The 24,477-nt window shown below is 37.5% G+C and overlaps 1 protein-coding gene across 2 annotated transcripts in view; it reads right to left on the bottom strand.

Moving 5' to 3' along the window:
* Nucleotides 1-22,179, bottom strand: part of HNMT (histamine N-methyltransferase) — a 36,683-nt gene extending 14,504 nt beyond the window's left edge. Inside the window, exons 1-2 of one of the 2 annotated variants that reach the window (XM_068543997.1) lie at nt 21,732-22,179; nt 14,600-14,646 (exon numbers count right to left, since the gene is read on the bottom strand). In XM_068543997.1, the coding sequence (XP_068400098.1) occupies nt 14,600-14,646; nt 21,732-21,868 (184 nt within the window). In that variant the 5' untranslated portion in view covers nt 21,869-22,179. Of the gene's footprint in view, nt 1-14,593; nt 14,647-21,731 lie in introns of both variants that reach the window. The other variant, XM_068543996.1, reaches the window with a different exon arrangement.
* Nucleotides 22,180-24,477: the final 2,298 nt, after the last annotated feature.

Genomic DNA, 24,477 nt, shown 5'->3' on the forward strand with positions numbered 1-24,477 from the left:
TCTCCAAGGTGCATTTTCCTCATCAGAAAAACAGCAGTATTAATAGTACATAATTTATTGGGTGAGAGGATTAAATGAGGCAATGCATATAAAGCACAGTGCAAAATAGAGTTGGCACCTAATAAATGTTAGCTGTTCATTATTTTTATTGTTATCATTGAGTCCCTCTCTTTAAAAATCTCTCTTCTTTCCCTATTACTGATGCCTCCAAATTAAGTTTGCACTTTTATTCTCTTAGTTATGATGTTGACCTTCACTAAAACAGACTTATGTGCTGGCAAGACTAGCATATGAAAATGACATTAGTCTTTAACATTTTGGCATAAATGGCGTTAACAGAACCTTTCCAAGGTTAGATATGGAGGGCGAAAAAAGCATAGGTCATAAGACTGAGAGGTCTGAAAAGAAGGAGATGAGGAAGATAAATCAGGAACAAAAGATGCTAGGCTAGGGAAAGAGGGCCGTCTAATGGTATAATGAGAGTCCCAAGTACTGGTAATGGGAGACAGTGGGGATTAGGGGGGGGGAAGATATGGGAAGGAAGCTGAAACAGAGGATGAAGAAGCCTATGTGACAGTTTTCTCCAAAGCCGGCCCCACCAACCTGACACCTTTTAGTCCTTCCTTAATCATTATTCTAGCCGTCATTTATTGGCCACCTATTATTTGTCAAACACTGTGCTAGGCACTTGACTTGAAACATCTCACTTACTCCTGACCACAATGCTATCACAAACGCCACAGTATTGTTCCCAACTAGATAAGGTGATTTGAGTAATTTGACACTGAGGGGACATTAATGTGCCTAAAGTTTAAGGCATACTTGTCTGACTCTGAAGTGTTTGTTTTTCTAACAATTTCATACTAAGAAATAGGAAAACACCAAATACTAAAAGGACATAGGAAGTTTTTCTCTACAGTAATTATTTTTGGGGGGTACAAAAGATAACTAAGGCAAAAGGTTGATAGGAAAATCTGTGGGCTAATGAGAAATAGATTCCAGCTTGCCCCAAAGGCCCAGAGGCCAAAAGTTTTGTTCTTGCCTCTGTCAGCCTAGCCATGTATTTTATTTTATTTTATTTTTTCTATTAACATGCAATGATTTTATTATTATTATTATTTTAACATCTTTATTGGAGTATAACTGCTTTACAATGGTGTGTTAGTTTCTGCTTTATATCAAAGTGAATCAGTTTTATATATATACATATATCCCCATATCTCTTCCCTCTTGCGTCTCCCTCCCTCCCACCCTCCCTATCCCACCCCTCTAGGTGGTCACAAAGCACCGAGCTGATCTCCCTGTGCTATGCGCCTAGCCATATATTTTAGATTAAAAAAATCATTAATTCTGAGGCTCCCAAATCCAACATTTTAAAATTCAGATAGTGGGATCTACCCAAATGGAAGAATGTATCTAGCACATCCCCAGGGCTCGTTCCAATCTCGTCCCTTTCCCAACCTGCAGAATGTTCTACCATAGAGCCACCCAGTCCCGCCTCCTATGGCAATGACAGAGGGCACAGTACTAGATTTGCAGTGGAGACTCGGAACCCATAGGTTCACGTAACAACCTCTATAGAGCGTGAGCCCACGTGTGGACACGAACCTTCTGTGCATTCACTGCTGGGTCCCTAGCAGAAATGAATGAACAACAAGAGGAGATGATGAAATTATTTCCTCAGGGGGTAGCACATAAAATGCAGTTCTGACTCCATAAGTCAGGTGACCACACTTCTTGTTTGCCAGGGACAGTTGCACTTGCTCCTGGTGCTAATGTCCCATCTGGTTTTGTTTCCCAAGTTTCTTTAATTTTTAACAAAATATTATCACTGCAATTTTATTTTTGAAAATACTTTTTAAAAAATAACTATATTTTAAAGTTTTTTGTATTGAGATATAGTTGATTTACAATATTATATTAGTTTTCAGGTGTACAACAGAATGATTCAAAATTTTTATAGATTATACTTCATATGTAGTTATTATAAAATATTGGCTATACTCCCTGTGCTGTTGTACAATATAGCTTATTTACTTCATACATAGTAGTTTGTACTTCTTAATCCCCTGTGCCTATCTTGCTCCTCCCCCCTTTCCTCTCCCCACTGGTAACCACTAGTTTGTTCTCTTTGAGTCTGTTTCTGTTTTGTTATATTCATTCTTTCATTTTATTTTTTAGATTGCACGTATAGGTGATAACCAAGTATTTGTCTCTCTCTGTCTGACTTATTTCACTTAGCACAAATACCCTCTAGGTCCATCCATGTTGTTGCAAATGGCCGAAGTTCATTCTTTTTTTATGGCTGAGTAATATTCCATGGTGATATATGTATCACATCTTATTTATCCATTCAACTGTTGATGAACACTTAGGTTGCTTCCGTATCTTGGCTATTGTAAATAATACTGCTGTGAACATTGGGGTGCATGTATCTTTTCGAATTAGTGTTTTTGTTTTCTTTGGCTATATACCCAGGAGTGGAATTTCTGGATCATTTGATAGTTCTAGTTTTAGTTTTTTGAGGAACCTCCATACTGTTTTGCATAGTGGCTGCACCAATTTACATTCCTACCAACAGTGTACTAGGGTCCCCTTTTCTCCACATCCTTGCCAACATTTGTTATTTGTAAACTTTTTGATGACATAAAAGAACTATTTTATAAATTGACTGATATAATAAAAACAATTTGTTCAATAAATAAATATTTCAAAAAACTGTAATAATTTTACTCCTTTTACTCACTCTCTCCCACTCTCACTCTTTGGGTTTGACAATAAACAATGTCACCATGCTCATAAGGCACTTATTTTCTGTGTTATGTTTGTTATTTATAACAGACTCTATTATTTCTTATTGTGAGATTATATATATATATATATATATATATATATAGAGAGAGAGAGAGAGAGAGGGAGAGAGAGATCTCCCATAAGACAATATATTCCTTGATCTCATACCATATGTAGTTTGCATTCTTGTATCACTCAGAAATAAGAGAAATGCGTTTTAAAAAATGATTTATATGAGCCTCTTTCCCCCAAAAAAGAGAGTCAGTAGAGAGGTAGTTCGGATGTTCTGTAGTATTACAGTCTAAACATTTAGCATTCAGTTCTAAATAAATTTAGTTACAAATATTTTCTTGATACATCACCTATACTGTTTACTTTCCATCCAGACATCCAAGCTTTGCTCTTTTCTTCATCTTGCCTCCCTGGCCACCTGTAAGTTTTCCTGCTGTATGTTTCATTACTTTCTCTTTTCCATCCATACTAGCAATGTCCTTGTTTAGGCCCAAATTACCTATCTCTTGGAATACTAAAATAATAACCTAAAAATTCAGCCTGTGTCTGCTGAACTTGGTCTCCCTCAAAGCCATCACTACAACAACCATTTAAAACCCTGAGCTAATAAGCAAGCCCAATATTTCTGAGGTTAAAACCTTCTAATGACTAATCAACTGGATTAAGTCCAAACTCCTTAACTGAGCACAGACCACCTTGCCTGCTTTCTTATTCTCATCTCTCACAACCTCATATTTTGAAACTCTTGTCTCTAGGAACCCTGAATTTCTTGTATTTCTACGCTGCACTCTCCCCCTCGCCCCCCCATCAACATCATGACTCTTCCATACATTTTGCCTGCGCTCTCTCCTCTGCCAGGAAGACTCTCCCCTCACTGCCTCACTTCATCTGACTGACTCTTAGGCATGAACTCTTCCACACATCACTAACTACCTTGGGAGTCTTTCTCACAGAGCCTAGCAGTAGCATCAGAACCCATCAGACAGAAGCTGCCAGTTATTTGACTGGAGTTGGCAACACAGATAAAACCTTGTGTTCCCTGATCCTGAATTAGTGCTTTAATTCACTTATTTTATTCACTAGCAAAGGCTTGATTCCAATGAGTTTGTTAAAAAGTATCAAGGACTCTAAAATGCTAGATTAAGCAACTGAGCAGGTTGATCATTAATCACTGAAAAGCATGTGAGGGGTTATCAGACCCTATAGTACCATGAGCCAGCAGTAAAGGGGTTATCAGACCCTATAGTACCATGAGCCAGCAGTAAAGAGATTCAAACAATGAAAAAAAAAAAAGAAAGAAAGAAGATCATTTGTTCTTTCTCGGCTGCATCCTTCTGAATAGGAGCCATAACATTATGAATGTGTTCCAGTATCAGACATTAAGTGCCCTATAAAGGCTTTTAAAGAGCACCCAAGCCAGACTAATATGCCAAAAGAATGGGGGAAAGTAAACTAGAAATGAATCAGTCAAATAATTCAGAAATTCTCCACAAATTCAGGGGTAAACAAAAGAAACGTGGAAGCCAGCAGTCTGCTGCTTTTATTGTGCATCGCAGAGCCTTCTGGAAATCTTAACTTTCAGGTCCAGAAAACAACATTTAAGAGGAATAAGGCAGTACTTATTCATTTTATAGTCAGTCTCCTTTCATATATGATCTCTCACTAGGCATTGCTTGATCATAATTCTGGCAATTGTAGACTACTTACTGATGACATCCTAAGCCTTTAGGCCAGCAGTTGTCTGAGTTAACTATAAAGCCTTATTATTACATGTTTCCCCCTAAAGCTTTGGAACAAAATCTGCAAAGTTTCCTGTGACAAATGGAAAAATTATAGGGATTAAGCAAACTCTTTCCAATATATACCATCCTTCTTTTTTTTTTCTTTTCTTTCCTTCCTTCCTGCACCCCCTTTTGTGACTAGCAAAGCAAATTAATGATTTTGGAGTCTGGGCATTTTATGATGATGTAACTGATTTTCTCAGTTGATCAATATGTGGAGCTTGAGCAAAGTTAGGAAAATCCAAACATGTGTCAGCATGAATCAAAAATTATTTTCTTATTAGTCTGGGTTGTGGGTTGTTTTTTTGTGTTTTTTTTCTATTAGGCTGGGTTGTGGGTGTTTTTTTTTTTTTTTTTTTTTTCTGTTCTGTTCACTCCTGTGTTATTTTCTATCCTGACTTTTTGATTTGGGAAGTTAAATGAAAACTAAATTTTTAAAATCTCCTTCCTTGCAAATCTCTTTCCTTTGTACTACTCCATCCCTCAAATCAGCTACAACTATAGAATGACTTCCCATGTCTCCTTTCTGACCTAAGTTGAGTGTTTTACTTAATTTCACAGTCAGATATTTTTGTGGTTATAATATCTTGCTTTCATATGGGCCATATTTTAAATGCATCATACCTATATTTGAAGAGCGACATATAATTGAAACCTCTGACAGTGGAACTTAAAAAGTTCAAAAACAGGGAAAAGGTGGGGATATTCTCTTCCAGACAACTTTTCTCCACTCCCTGAACTTCAAGGATATATTTCATGAGATAGCAGAGGAATGTTGCCTTTTTGCTTAAAACCCGAGGTCATTTGATTGAAAAGGAAAAAAAATATATATGAAAAGGAAAAGTTAGAGGCTATAGAGAAAATTGAACTCAAATTTTGTATTCACTAGAAATATGCAAATTTGTTAATATCTCTGCCCTTTAAATCGCATATCTGTAAGTTAGGGATAATATGGTCTACTCTTCAGGGTCACGCTGAATGTTAAAGGCATTATATGGAGATAATTTACCACAGTTCATGATATATAGTAATAATTCCATAAATTGAAGTTATTATACATTAAGTCAACAAATATTTTTAAGCACCTACTAAATGCTAGGTTCTAATCACTGGAGATACAGCAATGAATAAAATAGACAAAAACATCCAACCGTTATGGATGATGATAAGTCCCATGGAGAAAACCAAGGCAAAAAATAGCTAGGGGAAGCCATGAGGGGAAGCTCTGTGATTTTCAGTTGGGTTGTCATGTAAGCCTCCAGGAAAAGGTGACATTTAAGAGAAGGCTGAAGGAGACTGGGAAAGAAGGAAATGAAGATTTGCCTTTCTAAATGGGCAGCTCCATAATAAAATGACACTGTGAAAGAGCACTCATCATGTATTCGTGATGGCTTGTCTTTCTGACTGAGCTACATTCAATGAAACACAAAGCCCAGCTTGAGAACCCTGGGGCTGCCCCAAATAAGAACATCCTCCAGGCCAAGAAAATGGAGGATTAAAGACTGGTCAAGTTATCTCCAGCCATTTGATTTCCGTCTACTCTTGCTTCATTTCTAATATCAAAATATATGTGAATTCTTCAGATTATCAGCAGGAAAAATTTTATTCTATTACAGTTGCATTAAGATTACGATCTTCCTTTTTCCCTCTACTAGAATATCAGGCACAAAAAAATTGTTTCTAGGGAGAAAAATTGCCCAGATAACTCTCTGCTTAGTGATGAAAAATAATTTCAGCTATGGGTTTGCAACCAGAACAAGAACAATCTGATTCTGAGCTGTAGTGTAAAAGATAAAAGATTCTTGACGAGATCCTTTCTCTTTCCTTTCTCTCTCAATCTCTCTCTCTCTCTCAATCTCTCTCTCTCTCTCTCTCTCTCTCTCTCTCTCTCTCTCTATTCCCCCCTGGGAGCCTCAGTATGGAGGCAGTTCTGTCAGTATGGAAAGACAAGAGTAGAATATTAAAATAGCTGGAGAGTCACAGGAAGGGGATTATAAATATAAATTCTGAGCCAAAAGGGCATTGCCATTTACTCTCGTGTGTCTCCTGGCTGTTGGCCCAGGAACAATACTGCCTGATTGCTTTGCAACTTCAGAAGAAAAGCCACGCTACCAAAATGTTCTATGAAACACAAACATAGAGAAAATGTCCCAAAGGGTGCTGAACACTGAAGTGTAGAGATATTTGATAAACAACTCAAAAAAGACTGCGTTTTGCCTTACCTTTCAATTTATACATTTTAAACATAAAGATATTTGCTACTTCAGCACATACATAGAGAGGTAAATTCTATACCTACCATATTATGATGTTTATAAGTCATATTGAATTACCCTTAATAAAGTACCAACTTTCTTCTACCTTCTTCATGCCCAAAGACAGGATTTATAAGATGAAACTACTTGAGCTGGCAAAGGTAGTCCAAGATAACCATGTAGTTGGTGTGATTTCATCAATATCAGCGTGCACGCGTGTTCTTACGCACTCTTAACCTTCACGATCTCTCATCTGACCCTTACACCATTGGCCCGCCACATTAATAGTGGTTAAAACACAAATGTTGCCGAGGAAAATTATCAGCCCTAGTGTGAGCAGAGTCTGAGAGCCTGTTGCCCTTGTAGAAAAAAAAGCAAGAAATAATCAACAGAAAACATCAAGGACCTGAAGGACCAGAGAGCCGACAACCACCATCCTCTTGATCCACATCACCCTCACTCTCATCACCATGGCCACCATGTCCTCGCAGCAGCCATGGGAGAACAGATGGACTCTGAAGAAAAGCTCTGCTAAGCTACAACACAAGCGAGATTATTCTTAAAGTATTCATATGGGTGCAATACTACTACTGGTGAATCAGAAATAGCCAAAGGAAAATTGTCATGAAAACGTGTGTCAGAACAGTGCTTTGGGCGTCAGCCAAACAGCTGAAGGAACTGTCAGAAGTCAGTGCGTCTATTCTTTACCATCATCTCTCATCAACTATAAAATTATAATTTAAATTGGGTTTATTTTTCCTGTCCCTGGCTGTAAAATTAATACTATAGAAAACTCAAGACATAGAAGTGTAAAGTAAAAATAAAATAAATATCTCACTACTGGAGAAAGCAAAGGTATAATGTTTTGGCTTATTTTCTCCTAAGTTGTTTTTTTCCCCTTTGAGCAAATAATTTTCTCTAGTTTACCCAGGAGAGATTATTATGTATATGAATTATTTTGACTTTCCCACTTGAGAGTTAAACCATGAGTATATCAAAATTTATTTGAAAGTGCTATTCGTATTCTCAAAAACGGATATGTGGAATAATCAATTTCATTATTAACCTCTTATATATAATATAAATAAAAGTATATATCTAAAAAAATATATAAATATGTGCATTTATATGTGGAAATATATATGAATATGTATTTATACATAGAAATACATTTTTATATATAGTTTTATATGTATAGTTATACTTAGTTTTAAGTTTTTTTGCTATTCTGAGGCATCTGACAATGAACTGAATTTTTGTGCAAAAATCTTTTTGCAGATTAATTCCAAGAACCAGAATTAATGATTAGAATGAGATCCTTGATCTTTGGTGATGCTAAAACAAAACAAAACAAACAAAAAAACAGGTGTCAGACGCTAGCTGCTGAGAAAGGATGCAGGCTAAAGAACTAAAGAACATTCTTAGAGGCCCTCTGGGCAGGCAAGACCAGTCCAATTGTTGGAACCCTTGGAGGTGGGGGGCTGAGGTACAGGGTGGGTGGGGAGGATATACAGAATCTATGAGGAGAGGCTGAAGCAGCAGCAGGGGCTGTGTTGGGACATCAGGGATTGGCTATTTACCAAGTATGTCAGTATTTTAACAACCAGCATCACAAGGGCCTTGTGCGACAGATGAATATCAGAACCGTTCTTGATATATAATGCCACGCTACTTTCAGGAAAACTTCATTTCATTTCAAACTCTTACCTTTTGTACATGAAAGCTTTCATGTCACTGTTACCTCATCACTATTGCATATTTGCTTTTTAAATCTTCTCAAATTGTTCTCAGTAAAAATTTGAACTTTTCTTCAAATAGGTTTCTTATATTTTGTACTGAATATATTAGTAGCTCAGCAATCCAGTATTTTTTTTTTACCATTTCTATCAGTTTGTTATTGTTAATAGAGACAAAGCCTCAGAAGGCCCTGGGCATTGACCCCAATCTCTAGGACCCCCAATCCCCTTGTGGCATATATGATTAGGTTCACCATGTATAAAATGAAGATGGCAGCAGACACCCTACACCAGGGTTACGTGACTGTGTGTATTAAATTGCAAAGTTGTATTCAATAGCATATGTCAAGTAGAAGCATATTCACCGACTAAGAGACTGTGTCCCAAACTGGCACAAGAACTGGGAAGATACAAACTTGTCCTTCAGCAAAATTACACATAACCACATGCCACAGACTTTCTAGTACATTGTAAAATAATCAAAACTGTAAATGAAAAACACTCAGATGTTGACCAAAAAAGAAATGTGGATCTACCATATTGCTTTCGTCCTATTTTACCTTTATCAGGCCATTACTGCATTCTTATTAATTTTAAGGCTATACAACTGAGTTTATTTGCTTTCTAAGTATACAGTCATTTAATCTGCAGATAATGATAGCTTTGTCTTCACTCTGCTCTTTATCCCCATTTTCCTGTTTCAGGCCTTATTGAATTAGCCAAAACAATCTTGTTTATTTTGGTTTTAATGACAGTGGCTCCAGTATTGTAGCATTATGTTCACGTCTCTCCATTCTGTACTGTATCTGTCTTTAACAGTACTTTCATGTTCACTGAAAGTTTTAAATACAATACAACGAGGTAAACTATTTTGGTAAATTTATATATGGAGAATAGTTTTTTTCAAAATAACATAGTTATGAATGCCTTTAACAATCCTTTATATCTGAAGTATCCCAAAGTATCTGAAGTAGACAGTCCTAAATCCTACAGGTTAATAATTGGCTAGGGTCCATATCCTTCCGGTTATGGAGTAAGTGCTAGCATGCTGCACATAAGTTGAACAGTTCTTACTCATGTCAAGTTATAAAGCAATTAGGATCCAGACAAAAATCGTCTGCATGTCTACAAGTCCTGTTTAAACTCTGCTTCTTCAATATAACCAAACGTGGTGTTAGCCACACCACTCTGAAGAAATGCCTACCTCTTTCTAGAAGGTTACTTGTAAGAGCATAGATTTTCTGGACTGAAAGCACCTTTAATGGCCCAAACACCCAAGAAATCATTGCCTGGGTCCTTTCCATAGCATACGTGCAAAGTGTTTTTCCAGCCTAAGCTAGTACTCCTAGAGTGACGGCTCTTTATATCCCAAGATGTGTGCTTTCATCTCTGAACAGGTTTGATCATCAGTAAATTCTAATACCGAACAAAGAAATCTCTCTCTTTTAACCACTGGCCCTTTAGGGGCAAATATTCTGTGGTTTGCTCAATAGGAAATATCTGCAGATGGCAATAAGCACATTCAAATTCTTTTTTTCTAGGCAAAAAAAAAATCCCCCAATTCCCAGTATTTCCCCAGTCATTCCTTAGTTGCTGATATAGACTCTTGGCTTACTCTAGACCATTGGAAACATTAACCTCTGCTTCCTACCAGCTCCTGCTTCTAAACTGGATACACTGGCTCTTCCAGTTCTTGCCTTAATTACATGTTTCTACTTCTATCCACCTAGCTTAAACTTCAGGGTCACCTTAACATGTCATTTATGAAAGGAAACAAGATTCATAATCTGATAAAATTAGATTTTCAAATAGCTGGTCATTACTAAATACCGAATCTCTCTTTTGCCAAGTCGATAATTAACTTTTCTATCTGTTTAGTACAGTTTGTTGGACTGGACTACAATCAAGAGACCTGGGTTTTATTCTGCCTGATGGTTCTCAGGCTTTTTGTTTGTAGAATGAGGGTATTGATGGTCTCTAAATTCTCTTCTATTTTTTAATCTCTGTAGTAATGTTGGTGTCTATATGTTACAGAATAAGAAAACAACCTAACTCAACATATGTCAGCATAATTATTTTCCAAAAAATGTTATAAAAGGGTTTATACCACCTGTGTTTCATATGTGAATTGCTTCAGTGGATTAAAACTTTATCTATAAATATATACACTATTATATAAGTTATGACACCTGAGTTGGTACATAATAGGTTAATAAAAATGAAAGTAGAGAGCTGGATAAAATGAGATTATTTGAGTCCTGTCGAAACCTTATAAAATTTTCTGGCATTTGAACATAAGAACTGAACAACACAGCAGATAAAATGATTCTCCTTGAAGCAAAGCCCAGAGCAAGGAGAAAACACTGCCCATTACTGCCTTCTGGAACCTTTTTCCATGTATAAATGTGCACTGTAAATTAACAGCATTCTCCCTTACCAAAGAGAGTATGGGTTTCTTTTTCTTCATGTACCATCAAACATAAAGACAACACTCATTAAGAAGCTCCACTGGGTGGTTTAATTTTAGGAAGCATCAGTGTTGAAGATGGACCAAAAAAGCATGTTCTCTGAGACTTAGAATACAATGCAGTTGCTCTCAATAGCTAAAAACAATTGGGAATTCCCCAGCGGTCCGGTGCTTTTACTGCCGAGGGCCTGGGTTCCATCCCTGGTCAGGGAACTAAGATTCCGCAAGCCGCACAGCCAAAAAAAAAAAAAAAAAAAAAATTGTTGAAATAAGCATGATATGAATACTCTGAGACCTCGAATAAAGCATTCCCGTTGCTCACTTTGTTTCATGAAAGCATACAAACTTATGCACATACACATACAGCTTTACACTTCTCTATTTGGCCTTTGTAAAAACTATATGGTCTACATTTCTGTACATGATTTGTTTTTCTCCTGATTTCCTCTCTTTCTTTTGTGGATACACATAATATTTATTTCAAACATTCTCCTAACATTAAATATATAATCTATGAATAACAATGCTGCTTATCAATTGTATTTCACTGATGTAGTAGATCACTTACAGAAGACATGGAAAAGTTTTCCATCAATTTCCTTTCTTTTGAACTGCTCAGAGCCCTAATAATTGCTTGGCTTCTGAACTGAATTGCCAAACACCTTTTTCTAAAACCTTACATTCTCTCTTAAATTATGAAATCCCTCTCCACCCAAATACCAACCTCTATAGAAGAGACAGAAGACAGATAGGGTACATAGCAGCCCCTGCTCATGCTTCTGAGAAGAAAATCAAAGAGGCCCCCAAAGAATATGAACATTAAGTGATATAAATGCAGCAATTTGATTTAGGGAAGTTTTCAGTTTGTTTGCTTTTGGTGTGTTTTCTCATCATGATGGTGAGAATGGTATCACCATTACAAATACAAAGATAGTATTTGCACCAAAGATATGCAGAATAGGATCTGTAGGTATATGGACATCCAAAAGAAAACATCTAGGAAGTGAAACCAGAGAGGCCCATAAGCTAAGACCAGAGTAGAACCCTGTAAGATGCATTATGGGAGCAGAGCACAAGGTGTCAGATGGGGCCAATGGCCTCATTTGCCAGGGACTGGAGTTCAGACACTGATTTGGAAGGATACCTAAGCCACAGGATAATGCAAAAGTCTCAGGCACACTGTAGATTGTGAAACCTGCGGCGAACCCATTTCTCTAAGGCAAGTACAGGAAGTTCCTCACTATATAATAATATATTTTTCTTCTGTGCGTGCAGTCCTTGCAGTTAGGCAATGACAGATTATTAGATAAGCATCTCCCAGTTGGTATATAAGCACTCAGACTGAGTGAGGTGTCCTTTCCCCCAAAACACTACTCTTTCATGCCAAGGACCTCTAGACCTAGGGGTTTTAAGTGCCTTGCTTTTGATTTCATGTAACTTACTTGAGCAGTGAAGACTTAAGTATTTACAGCTTGAATTTCTCTTGCAATTCTTATGTTTCTGATCAGTTTCTTATGAAGAATGAGCTTAAAGGGCACCCATATTCTCCCCAAGGCAGAGCTTGTTATTAATACAATGTTAGGGCTCAGTCAGAAGAACACCAAATGCTGCTCCCTGTGTTTGGAAAAGTTCTCTATATTAGCCCCTCTGTGCACTTTTATGTAAGGAATCACTGTGTGGGGCAAATGTTCCTTTCTCTAGATAGCTTATAAGCATCTTGATAAATTTACATTAGAAATTCAATTAACTTTATATTAAAAGGTCAATTAACTTGGCCACGGTAGAGATTGTTTTTAATTACTTTTCCTTGTAGGGCTTCTTTTCTTGTCCAAGCACAAGTGACGCTATCAAATGATAGTCTCATTGCCTGTGGTTGCCTGAAATTCATTTGCAAAACACACTGGAAATGACTGTCTTGGTGAAATGAATTAATAGGACACTCTTTGGGCAATTCATCACTCTTATAAACCTTAGGACATAAAATATCACAAGCAATAATAGAGTATTTTAGCTTAAACACACTGTATTAGATCATTCATGACAGTATCTTTCATTACCTGTCCTTGATGGTTTCTGTTTTCTTGGTGAAAGATAATAATGTAAAATTATTTTAAGAGTCAGTCCTTATTACATTATATTACAGTGTATTTTATGAAAAATGAGCAAATGATGACATGAAAAACTAGCTATCCTATTCCATTAGAGGGTTCTTGGTTATCTTTGTGTTAAGATGGGCACAATTCAACTCATTCATGTAGGATTAGAACACTTACACTTAGAAGACAGAAGAGATTACCATTTGGCACTATGTGACAAGTGGTAATGTAGTGTCCACTTGTTACCAAGTTGTAACCTATACTAACCATCACTCCGTGGTTACTTCAAATGAAAACAATAATAAGGATATAAACATATGAATAATATGTTTAAATATTATATATGACTATATATTATTATATATGGATATATTATATAATATAAATATATGACTATATTATATCATTATAGTATTAACATATCATATATATTATATAGTGTATATATAATATATATATTATTATTATGTTAACTCGGACCTCCAGATGACTAGCAACTTAAAAGTAAAGCAAACACTACTCAGGAGTTTGATATGAGGCAAAGTCTGGAGATGAATTTTCTTGTTTTATTTTTGCAGAAAGGACCTACCTCCACCTTATAGAAGCACTTTATAAACTAATCTATATAAATCTCACTACAACCCTATGAGACATAATTCATTGCTCCCATTTTACTGATGAGCAAACTGAAGCTTATGTTTCAGCCAAGTTCACACAGTTCATTAGTGACAGAGTCAGAAACTACACCCACATTAACCTGTCTTTCCAGACTTCCCATTTCTCCTAGGATAAAAGCACTGGCTGTAAGTAATGAGAACATGAACCGCTTACGAAAGGGAGTTGGGGAGTGTGCTGAATTCTTAGAGGGCAGCTTTAGAACTGAGCCAGAGGAAGGGAATGGTTTAGGCCAGTGCAACTCAAAAAGAGTGGGGTTACAAGAGTGTAAATTAACTATGTCATTAAGCATATTTTTCCCCATAGCAATGCTTTCTCAATGAAAGGAGCTGTGCATTGATTTACATTCCAGTGCACACTTATCTTCTCATGCATCAGCAATAGTTTGTGAACCATTAACCGGTCTATGGACCTTGCTTTAAGTGGCACAAGCTTAAGGAATGTCTTATGAAATTTCCCTTTTCTGTGAACAGTTAAATCATTTTGGATCAAAGTTATCCTTAAAGTTATCCTATATTTTTTCCATTTATATTAAGAAAAAAAAATGAGAAAGCCACACGTATCCGTATCACAGATAATAATGAAGGCCAATGTCCTAAACCCTATAAATCTATGTGGACATTAATCTTAGTTGAAGTGGTATGTCTCTTACTAGTTTTAGTAAACTAAACTCTGCCAAAAGCAAAGGAAAATGGCTTTCCTAAAGAATGAACAATATTGCTGTCAGACAACATGATGTTTGGAGTGAAATACAAATTTTAAAATGTGTTATTCATACCCGCACCTCCACCAATGCTTAGAATCTTAATTTCAGATTTTGTGTCTCCAATCCTGAAAAAAAAAAAAAAATTATGTAGTTTAAGAAAAATGTGCCAGGTGGTTTGTAAAATCTGATTATCAAGTCTAGTTGAAGAGAACAGACTAAAATTACAGTGAACAAAAACTAGGCCAACAAGAAAGGCCTCAATCGTTTCAGTGGTTATATTGCTGTCTTCAGAAATCTTTAGAAGTAAAGGTTCCATTTATTACCAATCTTGAACTGGGAGACTTTTAGAAACAGCACTATAAACATCTCAGAGGTAGGAAATAGCATTTGTTTGAAGATTGTTTGGAGAACAAAAACAGAAAATGTGGGCCTTTGAGTCTGGTAATATAATAAGCCATTCATTGTAGATGGGAGGAAAGCTAAGGTGATTCATACTATCTCTGATATTTGCCTTCTTTCCTTCTTCTTGCTAACTTCCTTTCAATAAACAAATGTTTATTAAACATTTATTATGTGCCTATCCTAAGGACTGATACATAAAAATGAAAAGACCACTTTGCTCTCAAGTTGAAATGTGAGACAATAAAGCCCAGTATTATGGCTCTATACAGAAATAGAGTGGAATTGATGGGCTGGGATGCAACAGTAGGACTTTCTTTAAACTGATGTAAAAAAAAAAAAAATAAGGGGTCAGAAAAAGGACGAGGTGCACGATGACTGCCACGTTGTGAATTTGGATGACTGGGTGAAGCGTGGTATCGAAAAGGAAGCTGGACAATGTGATTTTATGGCAAGTTTATGTTTTGTCAGTTTTTTGTTTTTTGTTTTTTTTTTTGGTTTTTGATAAATCTGAATTCAACAGACATTTGGATATGCAAGATTGAAGCTGGGTAGGAGAGAGATCAGGATTGATGATGTGTTCTGGAGAATTATCATATAGTAATGGTCGAAACTAGGAGAATAGATTCTATCACCCAAGGGTATTGCAAAGAGAAGAGCAGTGGGATTATGACACGATACCAACTTTGAAAAGTCATGGGATAATGGGGAACACACAAAGAAGACAGAGAGGAAAGCAGTAAAGCTCAGAGAGATGCTAAGAGAATTAGAGAAGGAAAAGGCCATTGTACGTGTCTGACTGTATTACTAAAACATAAAAAAAGGACAACTCTCCATTGAATTTGGCAATATGAGTATCTTTGATAATAGCAGCTGTAAAAGGTGGTTGAGGGCAGGAGTCAGATGGCAGTGGGATTAAAAGTGAACTCAATAAAGAAGAAGAAGATCTAGAGATTTTTGAAAAAGGATGAAAGAGTGAGAACGAAAAAGGGAGACTGCTAGAGAGGAAACATGAACTGAAAGAATGGTGCTTGTTTGTTTGTGCTTCAGGATGGTAAACAAGCCTAGTTTTTGGCTAAAGTGAGGAGCCTGCCCAGAGTAATAGGAAGAAGACAGATTGAAGCAGAGTTCTTAAGGACACTGGGAAACACAGAGTCAAGGACACCTATGAATGAGTTGCCTTCCTCAGTTCTAATTATCTTCCAATTCATAATCATGAGTGAGTCCTAATACACCCATCCTTGTCTGTGCGCTCGGTTAATTCTTTTTTTTTTTTTTTTTTTTTAAAAGATTTAGTTTTTTTTTTGGTTTTTATTTTATTTATGGCTGTGTTGGGTCTTCGTTTCTGTGCGAGAGCTTTCTCTAGTTGCGGCAAGCGGGGGCCACTCTTCATCGCGGTGCGCGGGCCTCTCACTATCGCGGCCTCTCTCGTTGCGGGGCACAGGCTCCAGTCGCGCAGCCTCAGTAGTTGTGGCTCACGGGCCTAGTTGCTCCGTGGCATGTGGGATCTTCCCAGACCAGGGCTCGAACCCGTGTCCCCTGCAATGGCAGGCAGATTCTCAACCACTGCGCCACCAGGGAAGCCCTTGGTTAATTCTTAAAAATGCTTCTATCATTAGCTAGCATAGTGAGGTTACGGAGCAGAGCACCTAGGTTGAAATCCTAGCTTACTAATATGTAACCTTGAGCAAGTTATTTAACTTCTCTGTGCCTTTATTATTGATTCTAAGAAATAGGATAATAATACCACCTACCTTATAGGGTTGTAATTATAGTATCTGCCTTATGGAGGAGTTGTGAGGATTAAATGATATAACTGATGTGAATCTTTTAGAAATGTGTCTGCACGTGACAAGCACTCAACTTATTATTATTATTCCAGGCACAGCTAAGTGACTTATATGACTTAACTCTTTCTTAAAAAAATTTTTTTATTGAAGTATAGTTGATTTACAATGTTGTGTTAATTACTGCTGTACAGCAAAGTGACTCAATTATACATATATATATATACATTTTTTTAATATTCTTTTCCATTATGGTTTATCGTAGGATATTGAATATAGTTCTCTGTGCTATACAGTAGGACCTTGTTGTTTATTCACTCTGTATATAAAAGCTCACATCTGGGACTTCCCTGGTGGCGCATTGGTTGAGGGTCCGCCTGCCGATGCAGAGGACACAGGTTTGATCCCTGGTCCGGGAGGATCCCACGTGCCGTGGAGCGGCTGGGCCTGTGCGCCACGACTACCGAGCCTGCGCTCTAGAGCCCACGAGCCACAAGTACTGAGCCCGCGTGCCACAACTGCTGAGGCTGCGTGCTTAGAGCCTGTGCTCCACAGTGGGAGAGGCCACCGCGATGAGAAGCCCGTGCACCGCAATGAAGGGTAGCCCCTGCTCGCCTCAACTAGAGAAAGCCCGCACGCAGCAACGAAGACCCACGGCAGCCAAAAATAAATAAATAGATAAATAAGTAAATTTATTAAAAAAAAAAAAAAAAAAGCTCACATCTGCTAACCCCAACCTCCCACTCCATCCCTCCCCCAACCCCCTCCTCCTTGGCAACCACCAGTCTGTTCTCTGTGTCCGTGATTCTGTTTCTGTTTCCTAGGTAGGTTCATTTGTGTCACATTGTAGATTCCACATATAAGTGATATCATATGGCATTTGTCTTTCTCTTTCTGATTTATTTCACTTAGTTTGATAATCTCTAGTTGCATCCATGTTGCTGCAAATGGCGTTATTTCTTTTTTTTTTTTTTTTTTTTTTTTTGGCTGCACTGGGTCTCCGTTGCTGTGTGCAGGTTTTCTCTAATTACTCTTTGTTGCAGTGCACAGCTTCTCACTGCAGTGGCTTCTCTTGTTGCTGAGCATGGGCTCTAGGAGCGCAGACTTCAGTAGCTGCAGCACATGGGCTCAGTAGTTGCGGCACGTGGGCCCTAGAGTGTGCAGGCTTCAGCAGTTGTGGCTTGCGGGCTCTAGAGCACAGGCTCAGTAGTTGTGGTGCACAGGCGTAGTTGCTCCACGGCATGTGGGATCTTCTGGACCAGGGATCAAACCCATGTCCCCTGCATTGGCAGGCAGATTCTTAACCACTGCGCCACCAGGGAAGTCCCACAAATGGCATGGCTAAGTAGTATTCCATTGTGCATATGTACTACATCTTCTTTATCCATTCATTTGTTGATGGACATTTAGGTTGTTTCTGTGTCTTGGCTATTGTGAATAGTGCTGCTATGAACATAGGGATGCATGTATATTTTTGAATTATAGTTTTGCCTGAATATATGCCCAGGAGTGGGATTGCTGGATCATATGGTAGTTCTATTTTTAGTGTTCTGAGGAACCTCCATACTGTTTTCCATAGTGGCTGCACCAACTTACATTCCCACCAACAGTGTAGGAGGATTCCCTTTTCTCCACACCTTCTCCAGCATTTGTTATTTGTAGACTTTTTAATGATGGTCATTCTGACCAGTGTGAGGTGGTACCTCATTGTAGTTTTGATTTGCATTTCTCTAAGAATTAGCAATGTTGGGCATCTTTTTATGTGCCTGTTGGTCATCTGTAGTGAATTAACTCTTTGAATTCTTACAACTCCTCTATGAGTTAGATACTGTTATCATCCCATTTCATATATTATGATGATAACTAAGAATTATTGAAAACTTGCTATTTTCCGGGCAAGGATCTAAATGCATTATATGTGACAACAACAAACTTTACTATTTACAGCTGTATGCTATAACCATCCTCACCTTGCTTACCACCTCCAGATAGGGGATTGAATAATTCCTCCGTGAAAAAATAATCCATTTCACTAAATAAACTTATCTATATTGGCATCTGAGAATCTCCCATCAAGTGCAAAATCTACATCGAATTACTACAGTGAGCCAACTGCTCAACAGACTGTTCCTTTACATACACAAAGAGGACCTGAACTAATTTTTAGTGCCTTATTATTTGATTGGATGGACAACCAAGACTCATCAGTAGTTGGGGAGCTCCCCTAACATGAGAGAGACCAAAAGAAACAGAAGAGGAGAATTCAGAAGAAACATGCAGAGAGCAGAGGAAAATTTTATAATAGATAAAAGATGGTATTATATCTATGAAAGATAAACAGGATGCTATAAAAAAGGAACATTCTTGGAAATCAAAAATACAATAGCAAACAATAGAGGGCTGAAAGATAAAATTGTGAAAACTGGAAATATAAGAAAATTAGAGAATCAACTGAGAAAGTCTTCTGTTTGATGAATAGAAGTTCCAGAAAGAAAGAAAAAAAAAAACAAAAAACAGAGGGCAGGAATGATTAAATCATACCAAAGCTTCCCTAAACTGAAGGATCTGAATCTTAATTGAAATGGCCCAGGGACTACTCACAAAAATGGGTGAGAAAGACCCACACCATAACTCATCATCTTAAAATTTCAGACTACTAGATATAAGAGAAGATCGTAAAAAACAAAAAACAACAAAAAGGTCACAAACCAAAGATGAAGAATTTGAATGGCATTAGATTTCTCAACAGTAAGTACAAGACCATGGAAAAATATCTTTAAATTTCTGTTATAAAATCATTTTCATCGTAGAGCTTTATACCCAAACTATCTAACTATCTAACAAAGATGAGCAAGGAGTGAAAGCATTTTTAAACACACAAAGTCTCAAAAAATTTACCTCCCATGCACTCTTTCTTAGAAAGTTCTTAAAGGATTAGCAGGGAAGAAAAAAAAAAAAAAAAAAAAAAAAAGACTAAAGAAACCAAGAAAAAAACAGCATGAGATCCAGAAGCCGGGAATTCAGTACTGGAAAGAGAAGGGAATTTCTAGAAGATGAAATAAATTCCTCATCAATACTTGTATAGCAGGCCAAAAGCAAATCAGCCCAGACTGGAAAAAAAGAACAGAGAACTCCAGAAAAGATGTTCCCATGAGGAAAAATCAGCAGGTTACTTGATCTGTTGGAATATATTGAGAGAAGATTAATACTTCTGCTTGGGGTATAAGTAGTGATAGGTACATAGGAAGCTTAGAAAATAAACTAAAATCAAGACAATAGTTAACTCTAGGAAAAACAAAAGCCTGTACATGAAAGGAAATATAATGATAGTAGTAATGATAGTATAAATGCATTGTTCAATTATGAAAAATATTTACACAGGCAAAATGATATGATATAAACAAATTAACCAAAATTTAGACATATATATGTATATATTTATATATATATATACATACACGTATATATTATATATACCCACTATATATATATATATATGTTGTATTGACATAATGGGGAGAGGGATGTGCATGTTTATTTAGCTACTTTAATACATCAAAATTAAGAAAGAGAATAGCATGTTATTGAGAATTAGGAAAGAAAATTCCATAAGCAACAACTAAATGATTTCAGAGTGTTGAAAGTGGTTGTCTCTGGAGAGCCCAAATCAGGAATGGAAGTGGGTAAGGCAAGGAACCACTATTTTTGTTGTTACTCTAAGCATCTGTAGTATGTCTTCAAACCAAACGGATGGCTGAAGTAAACCAAGGATCTGCATAAGCCACAGACATGAACCCAGATGCTTAGTATTGCGAAAGAATTCAGAAATTAACTCATTACCTTTAATTTTAGAAATGAACAGAAAGACTCAAAGAAGTAAACTATAATTAGTTCCTAGATAAGAAATTGTATTTGCTGTCTGCTTTGACTTTTGCATTGTTATCCTATTACTTATTACTTATTAATATATGATATTTAATTTAAAAAAAAACATTTAAAAACTGAACCATGAAAAATAGAAGATAGAAAGGGAAATAAAATTCCATATACATCCAACAATGCCTTCTGTGGTCAGGTGGCGTTAACTATCCTGGTGAAAGAATTACAGGCCTACAATAGAAAAATCCAGCAAAAGATAAAAATATCAGTTTCCTTTGCTGATAGGAAACTTTCCTTTCCAGTTGCAAATTGGATCCCCAGCCATTTTTCCCAGTTTTCCATCATTATTTCCTGAAGCGCAGAGTAAGTTCCAGCAATCCACCCCCAGATAGGTGATTTGATTATCATTGCCATGTGAAATCTGTTACTCTCATAATACTTATCAGCTCTGGCACAAATTGAACACATTAATCACCAAAAAAAAAAAAACAAAAAGGAGTCTGCGAGAAGGATAGGCACTAGTGAGTTTCACTGATAATGGGAAAATGCTTTTTTAGGGCCACATTGCTAATATTAAGTTGAAAGTAAAAGACAGTTATTATTATTATTATTTTTTCTGGAGAGTGGTAACTATAATAATGGATAAGGAAAATGAATTTAAATGGGTATTAAGAGAATTGAGAGGCACCCACTCAATCCTCAGGGGTAAATAGTATTTGGTAATTATTTGATTCTAATGCAAAAATACTAGACTCCGTTGGGGATTTTTTTTTTTTTTTTTTTTTTCGGAAGGTAAAATTTGGAGGAGGGCTGAAAAATCTGAGCTCAAAGATTGGGATCTTATCTTTTCCCAAAGGAACGTGGATTTGTGCCTTCCGATGGTTAACGCTTATCTCCGAGCAGCTGGAAATCCAGCACACATCAGAGCCTTTGAACGTTTCAAGCGAGCGTCTAAATGAAACGCGGCAGGAGAAGGGGCCCAGGGCGGCGCGGAGGGTCGAGCGGGGCGGCTGTCAGTACCTCGTTCTTATCCCCGCGCCCAGCCTCCCGGGATGGCCTTGACCCATCTATCACTGCACAGAACGAGACCGAGGCTTATCCCTGGGACAAAAACGGCCTTTTTTTTTTTTTTTTTTTTTGGTTACCTTGCTATTATGCCCGGCAGCTTCTCGTCCATGAATTGCTGCATGCACTGATGTTCCGTGGAATTGTCGAGAAACCTCCGGAAAGATTCAACATATCTGCTGTGGTCAGAAACCAAGCTCTTCATGGAAGATGCCATGTTTGGTTTTCTGAGAAAGACAAGGAGGGAAGGGAGGTCTAACTTCCCTCTTCTCTTCCCAGTTCCTTCTTTCTCTCTTCACCCGCACCAGTTTATATCCAAAAAAAAAAAAAAAAAAAAAAAAAAACACAAAAAAGCCCTACTTGGAATTTAACGTGCTGGAGAGGCTGGGTTTGCAAAGCTCGTTACTAAGTGACTATTTGTACAGGACTTCGCCCCTGAGACTTTAACCCCGACACGGGCGTTTTGGAAGAAAGGAAGTAGGAAAGCAAAGCAGTAAATCCACTGCTGAAACTTGTTTTAAAACTCTTGAAGTTCAGAAAGTCCTAAAAACAGACGACATTCAAATCACTTCCTGTTTTGGCAGCAGGGGCCAGCCAGTAAGTTCCCAGTGGGAAAGTGGCTGCTTTCAGGGCCAAAGGCGGCAAAGGCAGGAATAAACAGGCCAGTTCCAAGGTTACAGACCGCTTCCAGAAATCGACAGCTGCTGAATCTTTGACAGAAGATTGTCATCTGCCTCCGGGCTTTCTGTTAGGAGAGTTTCATGCCTTCACATCCCTAAACACTTGAACTTTAAACTCTGCTGCGTTTCTTCATATGCTGATTGATTTGTTGTGATTCAGGAACAGAGCTATTAACTGAAAGGTCTGAGAAGCCTAGTTGGGAGGTGAAGATGGGGGAGAGGAGGAGGGGGCAGAGAAAGAAGTCTCAGGGAAGAATGCAGGACACTGGAATCCTTCAATCCATAGGAAGCCTTCCCTAAGTGCTTCTGAAAGTGGGATCCTAGAAATGTAGGATTGGATGAGCCTTTGGAGGCCCAGTGGTGTCACCCATCAAAAGAGCCAACGCGTTTGAGTATCCACATGCTGGGCCTTTCACCTGGGAAATGGTCTTTAAGAAATCCACCCCTTATCCAACATGGGATGTTAATAATAGTATCCAAATCATGAAGGAGTTAGGAGAATTAAATTCATATACCTCTCTTAGAAATGTGTCTGCCTAAACCATTCTCTTCCTCTGATTCAGGTCCAAAGCTGCCCTCTAAGCATCCAGCATACTCCTTAACCCTCTTTAATAAACATCTCATGGTCTCACTACTCGGAGAGCCAGTGCTTTCATCCTAGGAGGAAATGGAAACTCTGGAAAGGCAGATTACTGTGGATGTATCGATAGTTTCTGGCTCTGCCACTAATAAACTGTGTGAACTTGGCTGAAACATAAGTTTCAGTTTGCTCATCAGTAAAATGGGAACAGTGAATTATATCTCATAGGTTGTAGTGAGAATTATATAAATAACATTTTTAAAGTGCTTAGCACATTATTAGTGCTTAATAACTGGCTCCTTCTGCAACAGTAAAACAACAAAAAAGCAGTGGTTTTATGTATGGACACTGAAAATTTAGTTTTATATTATTTTCACATGTCACAAAACATGACTCTTCTTTGGATTTTTTTCAATCATTTAAAAATGTAAAAGTTATTCTTAGCTCACGGGCTGCACAAAATCAAGTGCTGGCCTGGATTTGGCCCAATGGCCGTGGTTGGTCGAACCCTAGGCCTCTATACATGTGCTACTTAACGCCCATCTCTATGCAAAGAGCCTCGCCTTCTTCATGCTGACTCTCACAAGCTTTTAATTCTTATATTACCATTTTCCACCCTTCTCTTTAGAACTTAATCCAAATCATTCATTCATGTATTCATCTACTGAACAAATATTTAGTAAGGGTGTACTGTGTGCCATTCTGCTGAGAAGAAATAACCTTAACCTCTGTCTTCCTACTAAAAACTACCTTTAACTAAAACTCAATCTTCACCCGAGGCCCTCACCTGCCTCACTTGTTCGCACGTCTTTCCCAACAATCTGCTCTTCGTGTGTGACTCGTTAAGGATTTCCTCTCCATTCTTGTTGCTTCCATGATACTGAGATTCTCTTTTTTTTTTTTTTTCACCCACTTTCCTGCATTAGGAATCACACTTTCAGCATGACTTGCACTGGACTAAATGCTGGTTTTAGCAATCACAACTACCTTTTAAAATTGCATTTAGAATATCCATTTCATAATCCATAATGCATCTGGAATGTCCCTGGAGATTAAAACATCTAGCTGGCTGGTTGGAATGACGAAGTTTTCCCCTCTTTTTTGAAAATTGGGGCAAACAGTCCAGCACATCTATCATTTGCCATGACTTCTCAAAGGTTACTGGCCATAGCATCATTATTGCTTTTATAAATTATTTTAGTACATTGGGATACGATTCTTCTAGGCCTTGAAGGATTGTCAAGTTTAGAATTCTTAGGTATTCTCTTCCTTACTTTGGGCTTCTGTTCCCTGTTACCTATCACTTATTAGGCTGTTACTGTGTCAAAGTGCCTTCCATGAATTATCTCCTTTAATACTCCTAACCCTCCGGGGATGACACTATTGATATCATCAAGCAAGATTCAGAGCAGATAAGTTGTACAAGATCATATAACTCATGAGAGAAGAGTCTGGATCCAAATTCATGTTGTTGAACTCCATGGACCATTTTTTAAAAATTACATCCTATTACCTCTCACCACTTTGTAGCTTTCCAACGTAAGGATTATTTTCCATGGTAGAGAA

Source organism: Eschrichtius robustus, chromosome 5, assembly GCF_028021215.1.
Source record: "Eschrichtius robustus isolate mEscRob2 chromosome 5, mEscRob2.pri, whole genome shotgun sequence".
In the NCBI taxonomy this organism is placed as follows: Eukaryota; Metazoa; Chordata; class Mammalia; order Artiodactyla; family Eschrichtiidae; genus Eschrichtius; species Eschrichtius robustus.